At 43.2% G+C, this 20214-nt stretch overlaps 3 protein-coding genes and 1 pseudogene across 3 annotated transcripts; 3 read left to right on the top strand and 1 right to left on the bottom strand.

Moving 5' to 3' along the window:
* Positions 1-525: 525 nt before the first annotated feature.
* On the bottom strand, positions 526-2226 carry LOC127908680 (claudin-4-like). The gene has a single exon (XM_052467601.1). It carries the CDS (start codon positions 1582-1584, stop codon positions 910-912), a length of 675 nt encoding a protein of 224 aa, XP_052323561.1. The 5' UTR covers positions 1585-2226; the 3' UTR covers positions 526-909.
* Positions 2227-9573: 7347 nt separating this feature from the next.
* On the top strand, positions 9574-10193 carry LOC118396860 (claudin-4-like; annotated as a pseudogene).
* A 3403-nt stretch (positions 10194-13596) lies between these two features.
* Positions 13597-14740, top strand: LOC118397416 (claudin-4-like). The gene has a single exon (XM_035792136.2). The coding sequence runs from the start codon at positions 13781-13783 to the stop codon at positions 14414-14416; it is 636 nt and encodes a 211-aa protein (XP_035648029.1). The 5' UTR covers positions 13597-13780; the 3' UTR covers positions 14417-14740.
* Positions 14741-17870: 3130 nt separating this feature from the next.
* cldnf (claudin f) lies at positions 17871-19299 on the top strand. Its single transcript, XM_035792133.2, has one exon. The coding sequence runs from the start codon at positions 17984-17986 to the stop codon at positions 18749-18751; it is 768 nt and encodes a 255-aa protein (XP_035648026.1). The 5' UTR covers positions 17871-17983; the 3' UTR covers positions 18752-19299.
* The last annotated feature ends 915 nt before the right edge of the window (positions 19300-20214 follow it).

Genomic DNA, 20214 nt, shown 5'->3' on the forward strand with positions numbered 1-20214 from the left:
TTGCTGCTCACATTAGCATTGAAATCAAAAACCGTATTTGTGCGCGGTAGACGGGCTGAGTTGTCTAGATTTCAGGTGATATGGACCTGCAGGCATTCCTTCCCTATATTTTGGTATATTTCTTCAGATCCTGTGTCTTCAATGGGATGTCCTGTCTCAGTGTTCCGTTGGTAGCCTGACCTTATTAAGCCAGTTTCATCCTTAAGCATAGGCACGGTTACCCCTCCGCACATTCATAGCATTCCTGTGGTTATATCATCTGCGATAAGACCTTACTTTCAGAAGGGAATGTCCCTGCTATAAGCCAATTTAACAAAAAAGGAGTTGCTTGTCAGTATGATGTATACTATTGTATACACACATTAGCTGGCACAGTGCATGATGTACTCACATTCTGATATCATACTGCTGGATAATAATGCAAAATGCTGTAATTTTCCCGGTAAAGAGTGAACTTATCTTCATTTGTGTATCATCATTGTCAGTCGTGCTAGAAGATTCTGAGTAGACGCAACTTACTAAGGGTTAAATGGGAAAGTTATTTTAATTATTTTAAACAACATTAACATTTTCATGATCTAAATCTTCATCATTGAGTAACATTCATTTGGAATTTAGTACACATTTTTAACAGGTAAAACATGAATAAGATATTTCTCTAATTTATTTTACTCTATAAATGCATGTCTCTAGCTTTACAGAAATCATATATGTAAAACACAATCTTGCATTAATCGGCAATCATTTATCATTTATATCTGAGTCAAATATCCCACATGGCTGCATTTGTTCTGCACTACCCCTATAGTGTGCAATCAGGAAAGGGGGGTCGCTAACAGTAGTTATCCCATCAGTCCCATCAGTCTCAAGGGGCTGTCTCTATACTAAAGCCATTGAACATACACTCTCTCACACATAGTCCCTCCTCATATATCCATTGACGGACATGGGAGACTTGACCGCAGAGTAGTTCACCACCTTGTGGTGCCCAGACCCAGCCCCGTTCCCACCCTGGGGTGCTTTCGGGGGGCAGGAGCAGCAGAGTAGAGCTCCCCCTAGGAGAAGCAGACAGGAGGCAGTCCATCCAAAATACAGTGAGTTCCCAAACTCCCTCTTCCCCGTTTCCTCCAGCATCGGGTCGTAGAAATCCAAGACGATGGTGTTAGCCGTCCACGATACAGCCGTCAGCAGCAACAGCCCCGCCATGATGAAGCTCACCCCGGCTCCCAGCAACATGCGAGGCTTGCTGCCCGTGTCCGAGCTGCAGTTGGTGCACTTGGCCCCGGCTACAGACAGGCCGATGCCCATGATGCACAGCACCATAGAGACAATGACCAGGGCTCGGGCCGCCTGTAGGTCCACAGGGAGTCCAAGCATGGAGTCGTGGACCTTGCAGTGCATCTGGCCCGTGCTCTGGACAGAACAGTTCATCCACAGGCCCTCCCAGATCACTTGAGATATGACAATGTTCTGGCCAATGTAGGCGGCTACTCTCCACATTGGCAGGCCACAGGCTACCATGACCCCTAGCCAGCCTGACACACAAAGGATCATACCCAGGATCTCCAGGCCGGCCGAGGCCATCTCTGGAACTAGTCTCTCCCTGTCCCTGGGTGCTCTGGTCCTGGTCTGTGGCTGTCGTCTTTCTCTGTTCTTGGTGATGTGATCTTGGGCTGTGGTCTGTCCCTTGTGCAGAGCTGTTGTAGTCTCCCCTTGTCCCCTGGCACTGGGCTGTTGTCTGTCTCTGTTCCTGTGTCCTCTGGGCTGGGGTTGGGCTGCAGTAGTCACTCCCTATCCCTGGGTCTCTCAGGTTTGGTCTGGATAGAAGGCGCTCTGTGTCTCAGAGCACAGCCCTCTAAAGATGATATCAGATCTCCTTGGCTCAGAACGCCCTGGATAAGACTTTAGTCAGTTAGGGAGAAAGGGGGAATGAGAAGGAGAGTGGGATAAACATATTCTACCGTTCTTTATACTGCTAAGAAGATTGTAAAGTGGAGTCAGTTTACATTCAAATAACACCAAATATTTTAAGGTAACATTGATATTTTCGCTTCACAGCTAAATCGGGTAGTTCCAGTAACTGAATCACTGTCTTTGCATATGAGGTCAAGACACACAATGACAGGCTTTGTTCAGTCAGTTAGACAGATACATTATACCTCTTGGGAGAAACCGCTCTGCTCAGAACAGGCCTGGCACTGAACATGTGTCTTACTCTGTCTGTTTTGTTCAACTAAGTTCTCTAAGTCTTATACCATGAAAAAAACATGTGAACTGAACAGGAAAAACTCTAGCCCTATCAACGTTTTACCTTGTTTGTTAGCGTATTCACTCAAGTTGTAATGGATGTTCTCTGGACGTAAATAAAATGATGAAGGGTGGCTATCAGACAAACAACTGTCCTGTCCTGGTAGAGTTGTTAGGGTTGGCTGGCCAGCTCTATGTGATTTATAGTCCATTATAGGCACTTGTCTCACTAACAGGGGTCATCACTGGAGTCATAGGTCAAGACAGGGGTCACTGCTGTCTCATACCTCCCACCAGATAGTTAAAACAACACCTAACAACACATGCCGTCTCACTTGGCTGATCTCCACTACAGGTTGTTGGATGGCCAAAAACGTATTATCACTGAATCATCACTGAAAGTCCCTGAATGACCAAATTCCTTATGAAATATCTTTCTTTTTTTTGAGATACAGAATGTCCTTGTCAGATCAGAACAGGGATATTGCAACCAGAGTTGTTTATGGGTGTGTATAATGGTTGTGCAGCCAGAGGGAGACAGTCTGTCTGTCTGTCTGTCTGTCTGTCTGTCTGTCTGTCTGTCTGTCTGTCTGTCTGTCTGTCTGTCTGTCTGTCTGTCTGTCTGTCTGTCTGTCTGTCTGTCTGTCTGTCTGTCTGTCCGTCCGTCCGTCCGTCCGTCCGTCCGTCCGTCCGTCCGTCCGTCCGTCCGTCCGTCCGTCCGTCCGTCCGTCCGTCCGTCCGTCCGTCCGTCCGTCCGTCCGTCCGTCCGTCCGTCCGTCCGTCCGTCCGTCCGTCCGTCCGTCTGGGGAAATGGTCCAACGAGGATCTGGTTTACACCTGATCTCAGGTTGACCCTATTGCTGTTTTGCCTACAGCAAGTTGTATAAAGCTCATTAAATGTGGTGTTAAATGCAAACTACAAAAATACTTAAAAAGTGTCAACTAAACATTCAACGATCTTAGTGGTTACTTCCTAATACGAAGGGGAACTGAGGAGTAAAAAGACAAAAATGATCTCTGTTTACAGAAGATGTCAATTTTTTATCTAGAAATAAAATGAAGTTACTTCAGAGATGTGTGAGGACAAGCATCATCGATAACACAAGCCTCATCATGAAAACAGAAGCTACGATTAAGTTCCACATAATTATATTGTATATGTTGGCTCCCGTTACTGTAGTTACTGTAATATTCCCAACCAAAATATGTATGAGCAGCTTTGTGACTCAAAATGAATCAGAAATGCATAGTTCAGTTTCTGCAAAATACTCATTTGCCTTACAGTTGGTAGCAGCGTTGTACTAGTCTATGATAACTCTGGGGAGACTGGCTATAATCCTAGACTCATATCACAATACAAAACACACGTGTCCAGGAACACCTAGAGAAGGCTACCCACAGACAGAATACCTACAGGATAAGGTTTGAATCACAACAGGGGAGCTGATTGGTAGCTTGGTACATCATCCTAAATTGAATTCTAACAGACTGCAACTCAAGGAGACACCATGTGGTGGAGAAGGGTAACTGCTGACTCTGAAGGAATGTACTCTAGGATGCAAGATATTTTCTTACAAACACATTAATATCTGTGGAAATTAAATGTTTACTATTGGTATAATTTAGAGAGTCATCAGGTTTGAAGCAGGTATTTGGTAAGAGTTCTCTATGGAAAGGGAACAAGCACAAACACTCCCCGGTTGTTCACCTGCGGTTGGAACGGGAGCAGGTTAGACCAGTTTCCAGGGTTACAGGTGCCTGGCTAGCTTGTCACTACCTCCTGCCATGTATATATACATGGCATGAGGTAGGTACAACCCTTTTTGGTAACAGGGAGAACTATTTTGGGTTCCATGTAGAACCCTCTGTGGAAAGGGTTTTACATGGAACCCAGAAGGGTTTTTACCTATAACCAAAAAGGGTTCTTCAAAGGGTTTTCCTATGTGGACAGCCGAAGAAACATTTCAGGTCCTAGATAGCACCTTTTTTTCTAAGAGTGTAGGGAGAGAGCGAGAGAGAGACACAGAGAGAGAGAGAGTACCTTGTTGATAGATTCTCTACCTTCTCTAAATTCTTCAATTTTAAACCTTTTTTGGTGACTCTTTTTCTTCTAGTATCTGAAATAATTAAACACAATATAGATGAAAAACTTTTAGTAACCAAAAGTAGACAGAGAGATAACTTTTGGAGAAATGTTTTCCTCTGACATTCCTGTACTGTAGTACATTCAGAGGTTAATGCTAGGTTCCAGCAAATGAATAACAGAAAATCCTTGTAGGCAGAATTGCTTTCTCTCCCTGTCACTTTTTGTCACTCACTATTGCACAATCCAGTCTGTAACTCTTGGTGTCTCTGATGCCACAACACACTATGGCACATTACTCAGCATTATCCCCTGAGAAAATACGATCGGACAAAATAATTGAAAAATGTGATACCTGCCTCTAAATTCATCCCTTCATTAGAAAACATGAAATTAAAGTGTGATACATTCAACATGTAGATTTAAAGGAACTTGTGAGTCGACTGTGTCTGGAGGATAGTCACCTAAATCTTCTGAGAATTATAAAGATTCTCATGACAAGAAATGAAGTATTATAACAACTCTTATTACACCTGATGACCCCTTTGATTTAGTTTACATGTCATGATGCATGTGATGCTCTGTCAATCCAGAACCACATGAGTCATTGAATTTCCTGTGCTTCTAATGGTTGCTAGTTAACGTGAGATCTTTGTCGCATGCTTGGATAACCCACTGAAACTGTGACTCCGTCCCCTTCATCATGATCCCTGGGCACAGAATAATTACAGATCACACACAACAACCTCCCCCTGACTCCTGCCCAACCACCCACACAGATACACACATGGATATCCGTATTTGTAGGAGAAAACCACACATCCTTATTTTCATCAACCATTATACTAAAACCAAATACAAAATTCTCCCGTAATAGCATCACAGGAGTGCAACATGCCTTCTAGACTTTCGTTAGGCCGTCATTGTAAATAAGAATTTGTTCTTAACTGACATGCCTAGTTAAATAAAGGTTAAATAACATTAAATAAATAAATAGTTCACACCCGCAACAATAACAATGTCTGAAAATACCACTACCTCTACGTAAGCTAATTCACACTTCTAAGAATGATCAAATGTGTGGTTGGGTTATACCACCTAGTATTATATAAAAAAGCTATGACTATTCAACCCCAGAAGTTATAGTTCAATTAGCACTACACGCAGGCTGTGTTTCTTCTTTCTGTGGTGTGAAAAGCACTAAAGGTACAGTTTAGACCAGGGCTGTTCGATTCCAGTTCTGCAGGGCCTAAATAGTTCTGTTTTTTGTTTCTGCTAGTTAATTGCACTCACCTGGTGTCCCAGGTCTGAATGAGTCCCTTAATTGAAGGAGAGGATACAAACCAGAAGTGTTTCAGCCCTTCAGGGCCGACATTGAACAGCCCTGGTTTAGACAGTGGCAGGTGTTTTTGTCTCTTTGTGACCAACGTCATGTGATCCTGGGAGTAGTGTGTGCCTTTTATTGAAACTGCATGTATCTCAACAAGCCTTTTATTTCTTACACCCAGAACAACAATAACAACATCTGGAAATACTATCATTCAGTTTAAACTGCCTCTTTATGAGGAGTTCCACAACGTGATCAACATTACACCATAGAACCAGATGTATGCTGTTTGACCAAAAAACTAGAAACAATCTAACAACATGTTTCCACGTTACTAGGGTAATTACAGTGTTACTACAGCTGTATAAGAGAACACTGGACGAGAAGAAGTAATGAAAAGTGTTACCAAAATAAGAAAAACAGTTATGTTGCAAGAAGGTTCTGCTTTCTAGGTGTCTATGTTGTTTACGGCATTCCTCTCTAGGTGTCTATGTTGTTTGCGGCATTCCTTTCTAGGTGTCTATGTTGTTTACGGCATTCCTCTCTAGGTGTCTATGTTGTTTACGGCATTCCTTTCTAGGTGTCTATGTTGTTTACGGCATTCCTTTCTAGGTGTCTATGTTGTTTACGGCATTCCTTTCTAGGTGTCTATGTTGTTTACGGCATTCCTTTCTAGGTGTCTATGTTGTTTACGGCATTCCTTTCTAGGTGTCTATGTTGTTTACGGCATTCCTTTCTAGGTGTCTATGTTGTTTACGGCATTCCTTTCTAGGTGTCTATGTTGTTTACGGCATTCCTCTCTAGGTGTCTATGTTGTTTACGGCATTCCTTTCTTGGTGTCTATGTTGTTTACGGCATTCCTTTCTAGGTGTCTATGTTGTTTACGGCATTCCTTTCTAGGTGTCTATGTTGTTTACGGCATTCCTTTCTAGGTATCTATGTTGTTTACAGCATTCCTTTCTAGGTATCTATGTTGTTTACGGCATTCCTTTCTAGGTGTCTATGTTGTTTACGACATTTCTTTCTAGGTGTCTATGTTGTTTACGGCATTCCTTTCTAGGTGTCTATGTTGTTTACGGCATTCCTTTCTAGGTGTCTATGTTGTTTACGGCATTCCTTTCTAGGTGTCTATGTTGTTTACGGCATTCCTTTCGAGGTGTCTATGTTGTTTACGACATTCCTTTCTAGGTGTCTATGTTGTTTACGACATTCCTTTCTAGGTGTCTATGTTGTTTACGCCATTCCTTTCTAGGTATCTATGTTGTTTACAGCATTCCTGGGTAGCAGCACTGCGGGTGTTTGAGTGTTTGATTACATGTTTACTATGTGATCTGGTGTAGGACTCCTGATCCTAAAACAGTGGACCCTCTGAGGCCGATCTGAGTTTAATCTCAGTTATAAGGTGATACGCTCCAAAACAATCTCTCCTCCTCAATGCGTAGTACCAGAGTGTGGAACTCAATCTCCTTGAGTTTCTCCATGCCAGGGTAAAATAGGGGCATTGTTCCTAGAGGTAATTTAAGCTCTCTAACAGTGGCCTCTTTCATATATGGAAACAATCTGTATCCCCCCTTCCTTTTCTCTCTACAGTCTGACAACTGCGATCACCTTCGGTTGTGTTTGTGGCTAGTCGAAGAGAGACCCGTCCACAGAACTAACCAGCCAGACCCCTTGTCCATCAAAGCAGACACGTCCTCCAGGCGAACGGAAGAACAACAGGCTATAGCCCTCCAACCCCTAAGGACTGACATCTCCTTGCAAGGTCAGCTTTCAAGTATTCCTTTTTGCTCTAGCCTCTACAAAATGGTGGATGAACTGAATGACTTGTCTGATGTGCATCTATCAACTGCTTAGGTGACATAAAGAAAGATTTGATTGATTGATTGGTTGGTTGATTGGTTGGTTGATTGATACTTTAACAGACATCACTGGAGGGGAGTTCACTTTTTCTCTCTGAGTAGAGTAGAGTAACAGGACAATAATTCACTCACTCAAATGCGGTGGTCTTTATCCGATTTCACATTTATGTCCAAATGTAATGTTTTAATGAAATGGCGTGGCGTAGTGCAAATATTTTTGTACGGAAGTGCCCCCCAAAAAAAATGTTTAAGTACGTGGTAATTTCTCAATCAAAGTTTGTACTGACAGATGTAGCCTATTGAATATTATTACAAAATATACGTAAAATGCATCCTCCAAATGCAACGTCTGCCTATGTCGACGCACATATTGTCTCAAGAAAATGTTATATTTTCAACACCCTCAATCAAGTTAGGCAAACCTGATTTCAAAATAGGCCATCACTGTCAATATTAAATGATAATTCTTCACGTTTTACTGCTGAAATGTCCAAACTGCATCTGCATGCCAATCATTTGATCAGTTTCATGAGAATATGCATTTAGATCTTCTTAAATTTCTCTTTTCTTGAGCAAATTATAGCAAATAGTGTGCTCTGTTGAGTTTTGGCCATATGAGAAAAATAAATGCAACTATTCAGCTTCAGCTAACCATCTTAAAATCTCGTTACAAACGAGGAGGTGTTTTTGGTGTAGGTCTAACAGTAACGTTATAGGCTTGCTATGCTATGCAATTATATTTGGTTCTGTTATGTAAAATACTAATGAATCATTATGTGATCTTGCAATAATTGATTCAGCTTCAGAAATAATATTTTTACCAGCTCCATGTATTCTCAAATTGAAAAAGGTGAGGGAGCGTTGCTTACTACACAGTACTACACCCCTGATGAAATGTAACTTTAGTTTAAATATTTGTACTGTTTTTGTAAGGGATTATCTCATAGAAAGGCAACATGTCTACATTATTTTGGCAATGTCACAAGCCTGGGAAACCAAAGAGTACCTTACATATGAACTCTTGTTGCAGTCTTGTAACATATTCTATGCAAGGGACTGTAAACTCAAGCAGGAAAATAACAAGTTACAGTAGGCCTATGTATTCAAGGGGATCTGTAGGATGATATACTGGTATTTGAAATAATTAAATAAATAAGTGGATATCCTGGTTAAACTCTGCCATTAGAGTTATAAAAGCATGTGTGTATTCTGGCATTGTTTCAAGTCAACATGATCTGCTGGGAGTCCCAGAGCTGCAAAGGTCAGCCATGAGGTCAAAGGTGAAGAGTGAATGTCAGGTAATGTAGGTAGCCGAAGTAGAATAACATTTTGTTAAAATTCTCTCATAGAAAACTATATAGAGACATCCCTTTCATTTGAGAAATGAAAGGGCTCTGTTCATATTAAGAGGAAAGGGGTTGGGAAGTATCTCAATCGAATGGTCTAATTGTCAGATTATAATACTTTTACCTGTCTAGCATTGATATTTGAGGTTTATATAAAAGATTTTAAAAAATCCTTATTCACAGATATTCTCTAACATGACCAGATGTTTTTCTATTAGTTCCATTCCACATAATGTAGTGTGAAGATAAGCATGAAACTTGCAAAAGAGAGGAGAAAATACTGAAACCCGGACAATGAGTTTATACTTCAAGTGTGTTGGCACACACGGTTCCTCTTTAGCTTGGCTAAAACTATTTGAACACTGGTGAGTCACAATGAGGCTGTTCCACCTATACCATTTAATGAAGTCACAATGAGGCTGACTTACAAATTTCATTCACCTTATGACATCCAGTGGAACAGCCACTTTACAATAGTTTAAATCTTTTAGGGGGGTGAGAAGGATTACTTTATCCTACTAGGTAAAAACAGCCAACATGGCAGCCAACATGGCGGCACATGCCCTGGGGAGGAAGCAGCAAGTCATGTCAAAGCTGTGTTTGAGCGTGTGTGTGTGCCAAGCCTCTCCCAAGTCAGCTGTATAGAAGCACCTGCTCCCAAATTGGCTTAAACATTGGCACTTGGATATCTTTCAAGCAAGACATACCAAGCAACTGATTTCTAAGAAAATACTCATTTTTGGCTGATTTCCTTCATCGACTCCTCTAGGACTTAAAGAAGAAGAAAATATGGTATCTGCTGTGTTTCAGATGCTGGGCGCAGCACTGGGCATCATTGGCTGGATCGGGGTCATCAATGTCTGTGTCTTGCCTCAATGGAAGGTCACAGCCTTCATCAGCGAGAACATCATGACACAAAACTTATTGGAGGGAATGTGGAAGGACTGTGTGGTCCAGAGTAGAGGTCAGATACAGTGTAAGGAGTCTACGACTCCGTGCTGGATCCACCCCAGCTCCTCCATGCCGCTCGTGCTACCATCATCATCTCTATCATGATGGACCTGGTGGGCATCCTACTCGCCGTGATCGGGGGCAAGTGCATGGAGGATTAGAGGGACAAATCCGGAATTGGCGTTGGCAAGGGTCTAGTCTTCATCATCGCTGTCGTCCTGTGCCTCATCCCTGTTTGCTGGTCGGCCAACACCATCATCAGGGACCCCTTGCAGACAAGGTCTCAGAAGATGGAGCTGGGGGCAACGCTCTACATTGGCTGGGGGGCCGCGCCCCTCATGATCATGGGGAGGCAGCTTCTTCTGGGGGGTGGGTGGTAGGGTTAGGGGAGGGGAGGGGGATTGGGGAAGGGGTGGTAGAGTTAGGGTAGGGTTGGTAGGTTTAAGGGGAGGGGTGGGAGGGAGGGAGGGAGGGTTGGGGAGGGGTGGGATGATTGGGGGAGGGGTGGTAGGGTTAGGGGAGGGTTGGTAGGGTTAGGGAAGGTTTGGTAGGGTTAGGGGAGGGTTGGTAGGTTTAAGGGGAGGGGTGGGAGGGAGGGAGGGTTGGGGAGGGTTGGTAGGGTTAGGGAAGGTTTGGTAGGGTTAGGGAAGGTTTGGTAGGGTCAGGGAAGGTTTGGTAGGGTTAGGGGAGGGTTGGTAGGGTTGGTAGCTTGGTTCAACTGCTAAATGACAAAATGCCATTGTATTTGACTTTAGCTAAAGACAGACAGTACTTCCAGACAGTGGCGCAGAAATGACATGTTATGTCAGCTAATACTCCTTCAGATGTATATTCATATAAAATATGTATAAAATATTTCAGAATGATCTGAATGGGTTTCCCATACCATGTGTACCTTTATTTAACTAGGCAAGTCAGTTAAGAACAAATTCTTATTTTCAATGACGATCTAGGAACAGTGGGTTAACTGCCTTGTTCAGGGGCAGAACGACAGATTTTTACCTTGTCAGCTCAGGGATTTGATCTTGCAACTTTTCAGTTATTAGTCCAACGCTCTAACCACTAGGCTACCTGCCGCCCCATACCATTGCATTGAAAGTGCATATTTCATTCATAATTTCGACTAAAAGTATATTTTTAATGTATGTGTGATTCGGAAAATAGACATTTCAATAGTGATAAAAGTGTAAATATTTTTTTTTGTTCAACTTCAAATTCACTGTCTCATGTTTTCTTTGACCGTACATGACCAAACGGCCTTTGATAATAATATCATAACATCCCTCAGCATGGCACTGGTTATTCTTAGCTCTTCAGCAACACCTCACACCAACTGTCAAACAGACATTTTTGTTGAGAAATCACAGACTAGAAATATTAGATTACTGTTTAGTTGACAGTTTCACCCTAAAATAACATCCCAATTCCATTTTTAGATACTTTATATACCAGGTTAGCCAAGCTGAAATGTAGGCCTAAAGTTTTGTTTGCTACAGTAGCCTAGGTAAATTTAACATAAGAGAAAATGGACAACCGATTGATGGATTGAGAAGACTGGAGGTTGAGAAATGGCTTTGTCACTGGAATGTGACTTCTACTTTAGTCTACACTTGGATTTCGAGTAAGATGACACTCACCTCTTGAGCAAGATGACACTCACCTCTTGAGCATCCTTCATTGTCCAATGGTGTCCCCTACAGGAATAAAAACATAAAACATCATCATTCTGTTACACCACACATTATGTTACACCACACATTCTGTTACACCCCACATTCTGTTACACCACACATTCTGTTACACCCCACATTCTGTTACACCCCACATTCTGTTACACCACACATTCTGTTACACCACACATTCTGTTACACCCCACATTCTGTTACACCACACATTCTGTTACACCACACATTCTGTTACACCCCACATTCTGTTACACCACACATTCTGTTACACCCCACATTCTGTTACACCACACATTCTGTTACACCCCACATTCTGTTACACCACACATTCTGTTACACCACACATTCTGTTACACCACACATTCTGTTACACCACACATTCTGTTACACCACACATTCTGTTACACCACACATTCTGTTACACCACACATTCTGTTACACCACACATTCTGTTACACCCCACATTCTGTTACACCCCACATCCTGTTACACCACACATTCTGTTACACCCCACATTCTGTTACACCACACATTCTGTTACACCCCACATTCTGTTACACCCCACATTCTGTTACACCCCACATTCTGTTACACCCCACATCCTGTTACACCCCACATTCTGTTACACCACACATTCTGTTACACCCCACGTCATCTTGTATTTTGGTAGTCTTAGTGAAAACATTGTGTCCTGAATAAAGTGTCAATCAAATATTAGTGTGCAGTCATAAAAAAAGATATAGTTTAAACACCTCCAAATAACACATTTCCTAATAACCCAACTCTTTTTTTCAAATCCCTATTTTTAAAACTCCATAGTCAGTTTCCAAGTCATTCTTTGATATGAGTCCCATAGTAGTGAGTCAGAAGGAATAGCTGTTTTGTTTAAATTTACATTTACATTTAAGTAATTTAGCAGACGCTCTTATCCAGAGCGACTTACAAATTGGTGCATTCACCTTATGACATCCAGTGGAACAGCCACTTTACAATAGTGCATCTAAATCTTTTAAGGGGGGTGAGAAGGATTACTTTATCCTATCCTAGGTATTCCTTAAAGAGGTGGGGTTTCAGGTGTCTCCGGATGGTGGTGATTGACTCCGCTGTCCTGGCGTCGTGAGGGAGTTTGTTCCACCATTGGGGGGCCAGAGCAGCGAACAGTTTTGACTGGGCTGAGCGGGAACTGTACTTCCTCAGTGGTAGGGAGGCGAGCAGGCCAGAGGTGGATGAACGCAGTGCCCTTGTTTGGGTGTAGGGCCTGATCAGAGCCTGGAGGTACTGAGGTGCCGTTCCCCTCACAGCTCCGTAGGCAAGCACCATGGTCTTGTAGCGGATGCGAGCTTCAACTGGAAGCCAGTGGAGAGAGCGGAGGAGTGGGGTGACGTGAGAGAACTTGGGAAGGTTGAACACCAGACGGGCTGCGGCGTTCTGGATGAGTTGTAGGGGTTTAATGGCACAGGCAGGGAGCCCAGCCAACAGCGAGTTGCAGTAATCCAGACGGGAGATGACAAGTGCCTGGATTAGGACCTGCGCCGCTTCCTGTGTGAGGCAGGGTCGTACTCTGCGGATGTTGTAGAGCATGAACCTACAGGAACGGGCCACCGCCTTGATGTTAGTTGAGAACGACAGGGTGTTGTCGAGGATCACGCCAAGGTTCTTAGCGCTCTGGGAGGAGGACACAATGGAGTTGTCAACCGTGATGGCGAGATCATGGAACGGGCAGTCCTTCCCCGGGAGGAAGAGCAGCTCCGTCTTGCCGAGGTTCAGCTTGAGGTGGTGATCCGTCATCCACACTGATATGTCTGCCAGACATGCAGAGATGCGATTCGCCACCTGGTCATCAGAAGGGGGAAAGGAGAAGATGAATTGTGTGTCGTCTGCATAGCAATGATAGGAGAGACCATGTGAGGTTATGACAGAGCCAAGTGGCTACATGACCTTGAAGCTGCTCTTTTCTCTTAGGTCAGCACTGCTAGAGGTCACCGTGCTTCTGTCTGTTTGTGTATAAACATTTCTCAGCAAATGGGAGCAGAGCAGGGACTTGTAGTATCATATACCTGCATCATATCTCTGTTTTTAACACATTACAAACACCACCTCCTACAACACAACTCTATAAATACTGGTCCCTTTTGTGTGAACCATCTCTGAACTCTTTGGGAATAGCTCGACTCCTTGGGACCTGTCTGTACTCAGGTTGGAGTGTGTGATACTCAGGTTGACGTGTGTGAGGTCAGGAACAATCAGTGGACAGTGTGTGTGTGAGGAACTATTCACTCAAGATGGTTTCCCAGGGGATCCAGATCATGGGCATCATCATGTCGTTGATCGGCTGGTTGATGGTCATCATCGTGTGTGCCCTGCCTATGTGGAAGGTCACAGCCTTCATTGGAGCCAACATCGTCACGGCCCAAACCATCTGGGAGGGAATGTGGATGAACTGTGTTGTGCAGAGCACTGGCCAGATGCAGTGTAAGGTCTACGACTCCATGCTGGCACTACCCCAGGACCTCCAGGCCGCCAGAGCAATGATCATCATCTCCATCCTGACAGGTATCTTCGGCATCTGCCTGTCGATTGCAGGAGGGAAATGCACCAACTGCATAGCAGAGGAGGTATCCAAGGCTAGAGCCTGTATTGTGGCTGGAGTCCTCTACATCATCTCAGGCATCCTCTGCCTCATCCCAGTGTCCTGGTCAGCCAACACCATCATCAGGGATTTCTACAACCCCATGCTGATCGAGGCCCAGAGGAGGGAACTGGGGGCGTCTCTGTATATAGGCTGGGGTGCTGCAGCACTGCTGCTGATGGGAGGGGGGCTGCTGTGCTGGAACTGTCCCCACAAGCAGGACCACCACTATCCAGCCAAGTTCTCTCAGGTCAGATCCACCTCCTCTGGACCCATGCAATATGTCTGAGATGTTCATGTCAGTGTCATGTTAAGATCTACTTAATCAAATTTAATTTAAATGAGGACACTAAAGACAGTTCTCATAACAAAAACTGTGAGAGTTTTAAATCACAAAGAACTTGAATGGGTTTGTTGAGTTAAAATAATGTTACGAGTTATGTTATAATTATAATATAAGTATTTTAGTTTTTTTTTAAAGAGCTGATATTCTCTACTACTGAAGTACCCTGTTAATATCAGATTAAATCCATTTTGGCACTGTCTTAACATTGTTCCTGTGATTAAAACAAGTGTGTCATCATTGTAAATAAACTGTACAATATAAATATAATACGTCTGTATTATCCATTTATTTATGAAAGCTCAACAGTGAATCACTCAAATGTGCTTTCACTAGGTTATTAGTGAGGTGAATTGTCTTTCTGTTGCGGTAAAACATTTAATCCTGTATCAGTACAAACACCCCTATGCTCTGCTCTGTTTGGTGTGTAAACCTTGACCTATTTAGAATAACTATTCAGATGCTTGATAACGATCAGATTCATGTTGACTTGATCATAAAATAGAAAAACATTAAGAGATGAGGAAAATAAGAATTTGTCTGTATACAGGCAGCCCAATTATGATATATTTTCCACTAATTGGTCTTTTGACAAATCACATCAGATCTTTTACAGAGCTGAAAAGATTTGTCAAAAGAGCAATTAGTGGAAAAAATATCAGAATTGCTCTGTCTTTGTAAATGCAGCCTCAAAAACATCTCTAGCCTACTGTCATTGTTAGGACTACTACATTAGGTTTCAGTTAGACATACTGATTCGTCTATCACACCAACAGGCCAATCCGCACAGCACCAGACAATTGTTATCAGGTGTGATTAATCTAGACCCCATAGGTGCAGATAAGCGTTCTTCTTTTATAAACTTAACCACGGTTGTCATTTTAACACCACCTAGAAGTAGCCTACTGTACCATGCATTCAGCTTTTTTGCAAATTCTGGGCATTAGCCTCGGCGTGATCGGATGGTTTGGAGACATTATAATTTGCCCTTCCCATGTGGAAAGTGACCACGTTCATTGGCAACAACATTGTCACAGCACAGATAATGTGGAAAGGCCTGTGGTTGATGAACATGCATGCATGGTACAGAGTACGGGGCAAATGCAGTGTAAAGTCTACAATTCCATGCTGGCACTACCTCAGGATCTACAGGCAGCCTGTGCCCTAATGGTCATCTGGTCGCTCTCAAAGCCATCCTGCTGTCTATCGTTGGGGGGAAATTCACCAACTGCACCGAGGACACGCTGTCCACAGTCTCCATAGCATCGGGAGGATTTTCATAGTCTGGGGGTCCACGGGACTCATGCTTCTGGATGGATTCTCTGTAGCCAGTGTCCACTAAGCCAGGATCGGGGACACTCCTCCAAATACAATGTGGCAAGATATGTAAAATCCTATTCGGCAAGAGCGGCCTATGTGTGAGCACATGGCAATATTTGCTTTGAACATTGACTAGCCTAACAATGTTGCTTTGGGGCTTTTGAACTAACTTTTTGTTTTAACTCTTGTTTTAACAATAATTTAAACACATTTTCCAATAAAGTTTTTAAATTGACAAATGTATTTCATTCCACCTTTTAAATGAGTGATCCCTTGCACATTGCTGTCACATTTTCAGCTGAAGCAATAGTGATGGGTGTGGAGTGGTTGGACTGTTGTAAGATAAAGGGCTTGTGTAGGATGGGCTACTCCATAGTCTGGACATTTGAGGCAGTGTGGTAAGATTGTCCACGAAGTAGATTAAACCAAATACCAATAACTCTTTAAGTCTCCTCCAGGGTCCACTTAATTATATCATCCATCTCACACACGCACCCTCCCTCTCCTTTACCCCTCCTTGTTAGGGTATGTCAAAGCTCGATATAGATATTTCTAAATACTGTCGTGGTTTGGTAGCCTCATACGAGGCTAGTGGTTTGGTAGCCTCATACGAGGCTAGTGGTTTGGTAGACTCATACAAGACTAGTGGTTTGGTAGCCTCATACGAGGCTAGTGGTTTGGTAGACTCATACGAGGCTAGTGGTTTGGTAGACTCATACGAGACTAGTGGTTTGGTAGACTCATACGAGGCTAGTGGTTTGGTAGACTCATACGAGGCTAGTGGTTTGGTAGATTCATACGAGGCTAGTGGTTTGGTAGCCTCATACGAGGCTAGTGGTTTGGTAGCCTCATACGAGGCTAGTGGTTTGGTAGCCTCATACGAGGCTAGTGGTTTGGTAGACTCATACGAGAATAGTGGTTTGGTAGCCTCATACGAGGCTAGTGGTTTGGTAGACTCATACGAGGCTAGTGGTTTGGTAGATTCATACGAGGCTAGTGGTTTGGTAGCCTCATACGAGGCTAGTGGTTTGGTAGCCTCATACGAGGCTAGTGGTTTGGTAGACTCATACAAGGCTAGTGGTTTGGTAGATTCATACGAGGCTAGTGGTTTGGTAGACTCATACAAGGCTAGTGGTTTGGTAGACTCATACGAGGCTAGTGGTTTGGTAGACTCATACAAGGCTAGTGGTTTGGTAGACTCATATGAGGCTAGTGGTTTGGTAGACTCATATGAGGCTAGTGGTTTGGTAGACTCATATGAGGCTAGTGGTTTGGTAGACTCATACAAGGCTAGTGGTTTGGTAGACTCATACAAGGCTAGTGGTTTGGTAGACTCATACGAGGCTAGTGGTTTGGTAGACTCATACAAGGCTAGTGGTTTGGTAGACTCATATGAGGCTAGTGGTTTGGGGTCACCATGTTAGAACCATTTCCCCAACACAATGTGTTCAATGTATCTTTAGCATAATCTAAATGGCTCTTGTGGTTAGGTGAGGGCTTTTGGGATGAAGATAAGTTCTGATGTGGTTAGGAAGTGTCACCATTACCATTTTCCCTAAATTGCAAGTTGTTGACAGTTTCTTGTAACCTGCAGATGATGAAATGTTAAATGATCAGACCACAGTGAGTCACTTGTGGAAACAAATTACACATTGAGTAACTGGTAGTGGAATGTCACTTTCATAACATGTCCTAACCCTACATCTTTTGAAATCCAAATGTGGATACATACAGTGATGGAAAAAACAACTTTTTTTTTTACATTTTCAAAGTCACAATTAAGGTCAGGGATTTAGCATTTTGACAGATGGGTAATGCCATCATGGAAGTGCCAGTTTCAGTGTAGATGGTATCAAGTTGGAAGAAGTGTAATCCCAATGAAGTCCAGTTTGTTTTGAACCTGTCGCATATGAAAGAGAACTTTCTGAAGATGACAGTATTGAGTGAAGTATTGTCACCACTTCGTCAGCTCTGTCTGTGTGTCACAAAGTATTTACAGTGTGATAGCCTGAGGAAACTGGTCTGTCCGGAACAACTCACCTGGTGGCAGGAAACCACTCCTCCTGCACATTCTTCCTCCTCAGAGGGCTCCAGTTGTTTCTGATCGTCAATCAGACCTCTCACATAGCTCCAGAGATCCAGACCTAGGCAGCCAGACTTCTCTTTCTCCCACTCCAGACACAACCTTTGGTCATGGGAAGGATCGGAAAGGAGGTGTTTGGCCAGGTGCTCAGCTTCATCGGCTTCGTGGGGGTGGCAGTGACCACGGGTATCCCCATGTGGAGGGTAACCACTTACATCGGTGCCAACATCGTAACAGGACAGATTGTGTGGGATGGCCTGTGGATGAACTGCGTGATGCAGAGCACGGGACAGATGCAGTGCAAGATAAACGACTCAGTGATGAGGCTAGCGACAGACCTTCAGGCAGCGAGGGCCCTGGTCATCATCTCCATCATCTTCATCTTTGTCGGCCTGATTGTCACCTTCATCGGGGGCCAGTGCACCAGCACCCTGAAGTCTGAATCCTCCAAGAGTAAAGTGACGATCCTAGGAGGCATCCTGCTGCTCATTGGTGCTCTTCTGGTCCTCATCCCCGTCTGCTGGTCGGCAGCGTTCACCATCTCAGACTTTAATAACCCTCTGACCATCGAGACCCAGAGGAGGGAGATAGGAGCCTCCATCTACATCGGCTGGGGCTCCACAGCGCTTCTCCTCATTGGAGGGATCATCCTCTGCACCTCATGCCCACCCCAGAAGATGTATGGGTACCCAGGCTATCCTCAAGGAGCACCCATGTACCCCTATCCAGGCCAACCAATGGTCCAGGCAGGGCCCTATGGGAGAGTTTACACCCCAGCCAGCAGACCCTACTCAGGGACAGGTTCGTATGCACCAAGCAAGCCATATGCAGCACCAATAGGATACGCTGTACCTGGACGGCCTGGACAGTATCTGTAACAAAGTGAAATGGAAAGCGGGAACGTCTCCCTGAATATTGACTGGTATTCTGGACCTTGATGTTTTCAAGCTATTGTTTTGGCTAGCTTTGCCTCTGAGTTTAATTGCACCACCAAAATGTACTTATCTCATGTACTTTTGTCCACATTGATATGTAGATATTGTTATTGATGAGAATAACATGCAATTTATAGACATGAAAATGATTGTGTGAATGATATTCATTATGTTTATGAGTGTTTGCACTTTCACACAAGGAAGAATCTGTTCTTTCAAATGTTGACAATGTAAATCCTTATGTCTTGACTACTATACCAGTATGCAAACGTTACAACAAATAGTTTGATAATGAGAATGGATGTAGCGTAAATTTTAATTTTAGTAGCAACCTGTGTTCTCCCATTGTGCAACCGATACTGTTGTCTTGTAAATAGCTGGCTGGTCTATGACTTGTGATGTATCTGTACACAGAAAACAACCCATTTTTCTGTAAATATGTAGTGCCTATATTTACCAAATATAAACACACACGTTATTATATAAAACAATGTGTAGGCTTAATGTGTCTTTGTGGAAAAGTTGGGAAACAATAACTGCGATTTCAAATGTTCATGAACTGTGAGCAATAATCATCCCAATAATCAAAGCCTATGCATTTTCTAACTTACGATTCATGTTTTAAAAGTTGCATTTTGAATTCAACTCTGCTTTAAATCTTGAATCTAAACATCTAAGTCGTTGGGGGAGGGGGTACTAAGCTAACATATGGAGTTGGTTTAAGACGGTCATACCATAGATCATTTAGCTATTTGATTTTGAATTTCAGAACCCTTTCAGGTATAAAAAAAATAGATTTTGTTTTGGGGGGGGGGCTTTACTACTATAGCGCATAGTAGCGCATTGAATAACACATTCATAAATGGCAAAATACATAAGGAATAAGGTTTTGAAGTGTATGTCTTATATCTAGGAGATATAAGAAAACTCAGGGAATATATATATATATATATTTTATTTTTTACACATATTCAACCCCTTATTTCTGTTGACACAAAACTACCTCTATACTTCCATTCATTTGTATGGGTTACCTTCAGATGCGATCCTGTGACACTTAGTTTGTAGCCAAAACGGTTTTGACGCTAGACAGAAGTTGGCACATCAGCGTTTCCGACGTCAGACAAGTCCCGTGGGGCTTATAGGGGTCGTAGAGCAAAACGGAGAACACCAGCGTGTTCGTGAAAGTCTCATCTTTCTATATTAGTTTGTAGGTCAAACTGGTCAGACGCTACAGACGTTGACGTGAGTGGACCAATTTTTTTGTCATGGTTTGACAAACACCGCCGTAGCTCGGCCACTTTCCACCGCAGATGCGGAAAGCCGACATAGGAGTACTGAGACACAGCCCATGCATATATCTCTAAACTGACAGATTTTGATAGGATGTGTCAATAGACTCTTAA

This window comes from Oncorhynchus keta, chromosome 18 (genome assembly GCF_023373465.1).
Source record: "Oncorhynchus keta strain PuntledgeMale-10-30-2019 chromosome 18, Oket_V2, whole genome shotgun sequence".
NCBI classification, from domain to species: Eukaryota; Metazoa; Chordata; class Actinopteri; order Salmoniformes; family Salmonidae; genus Oncorhynchus; species Oncorhynchus keta.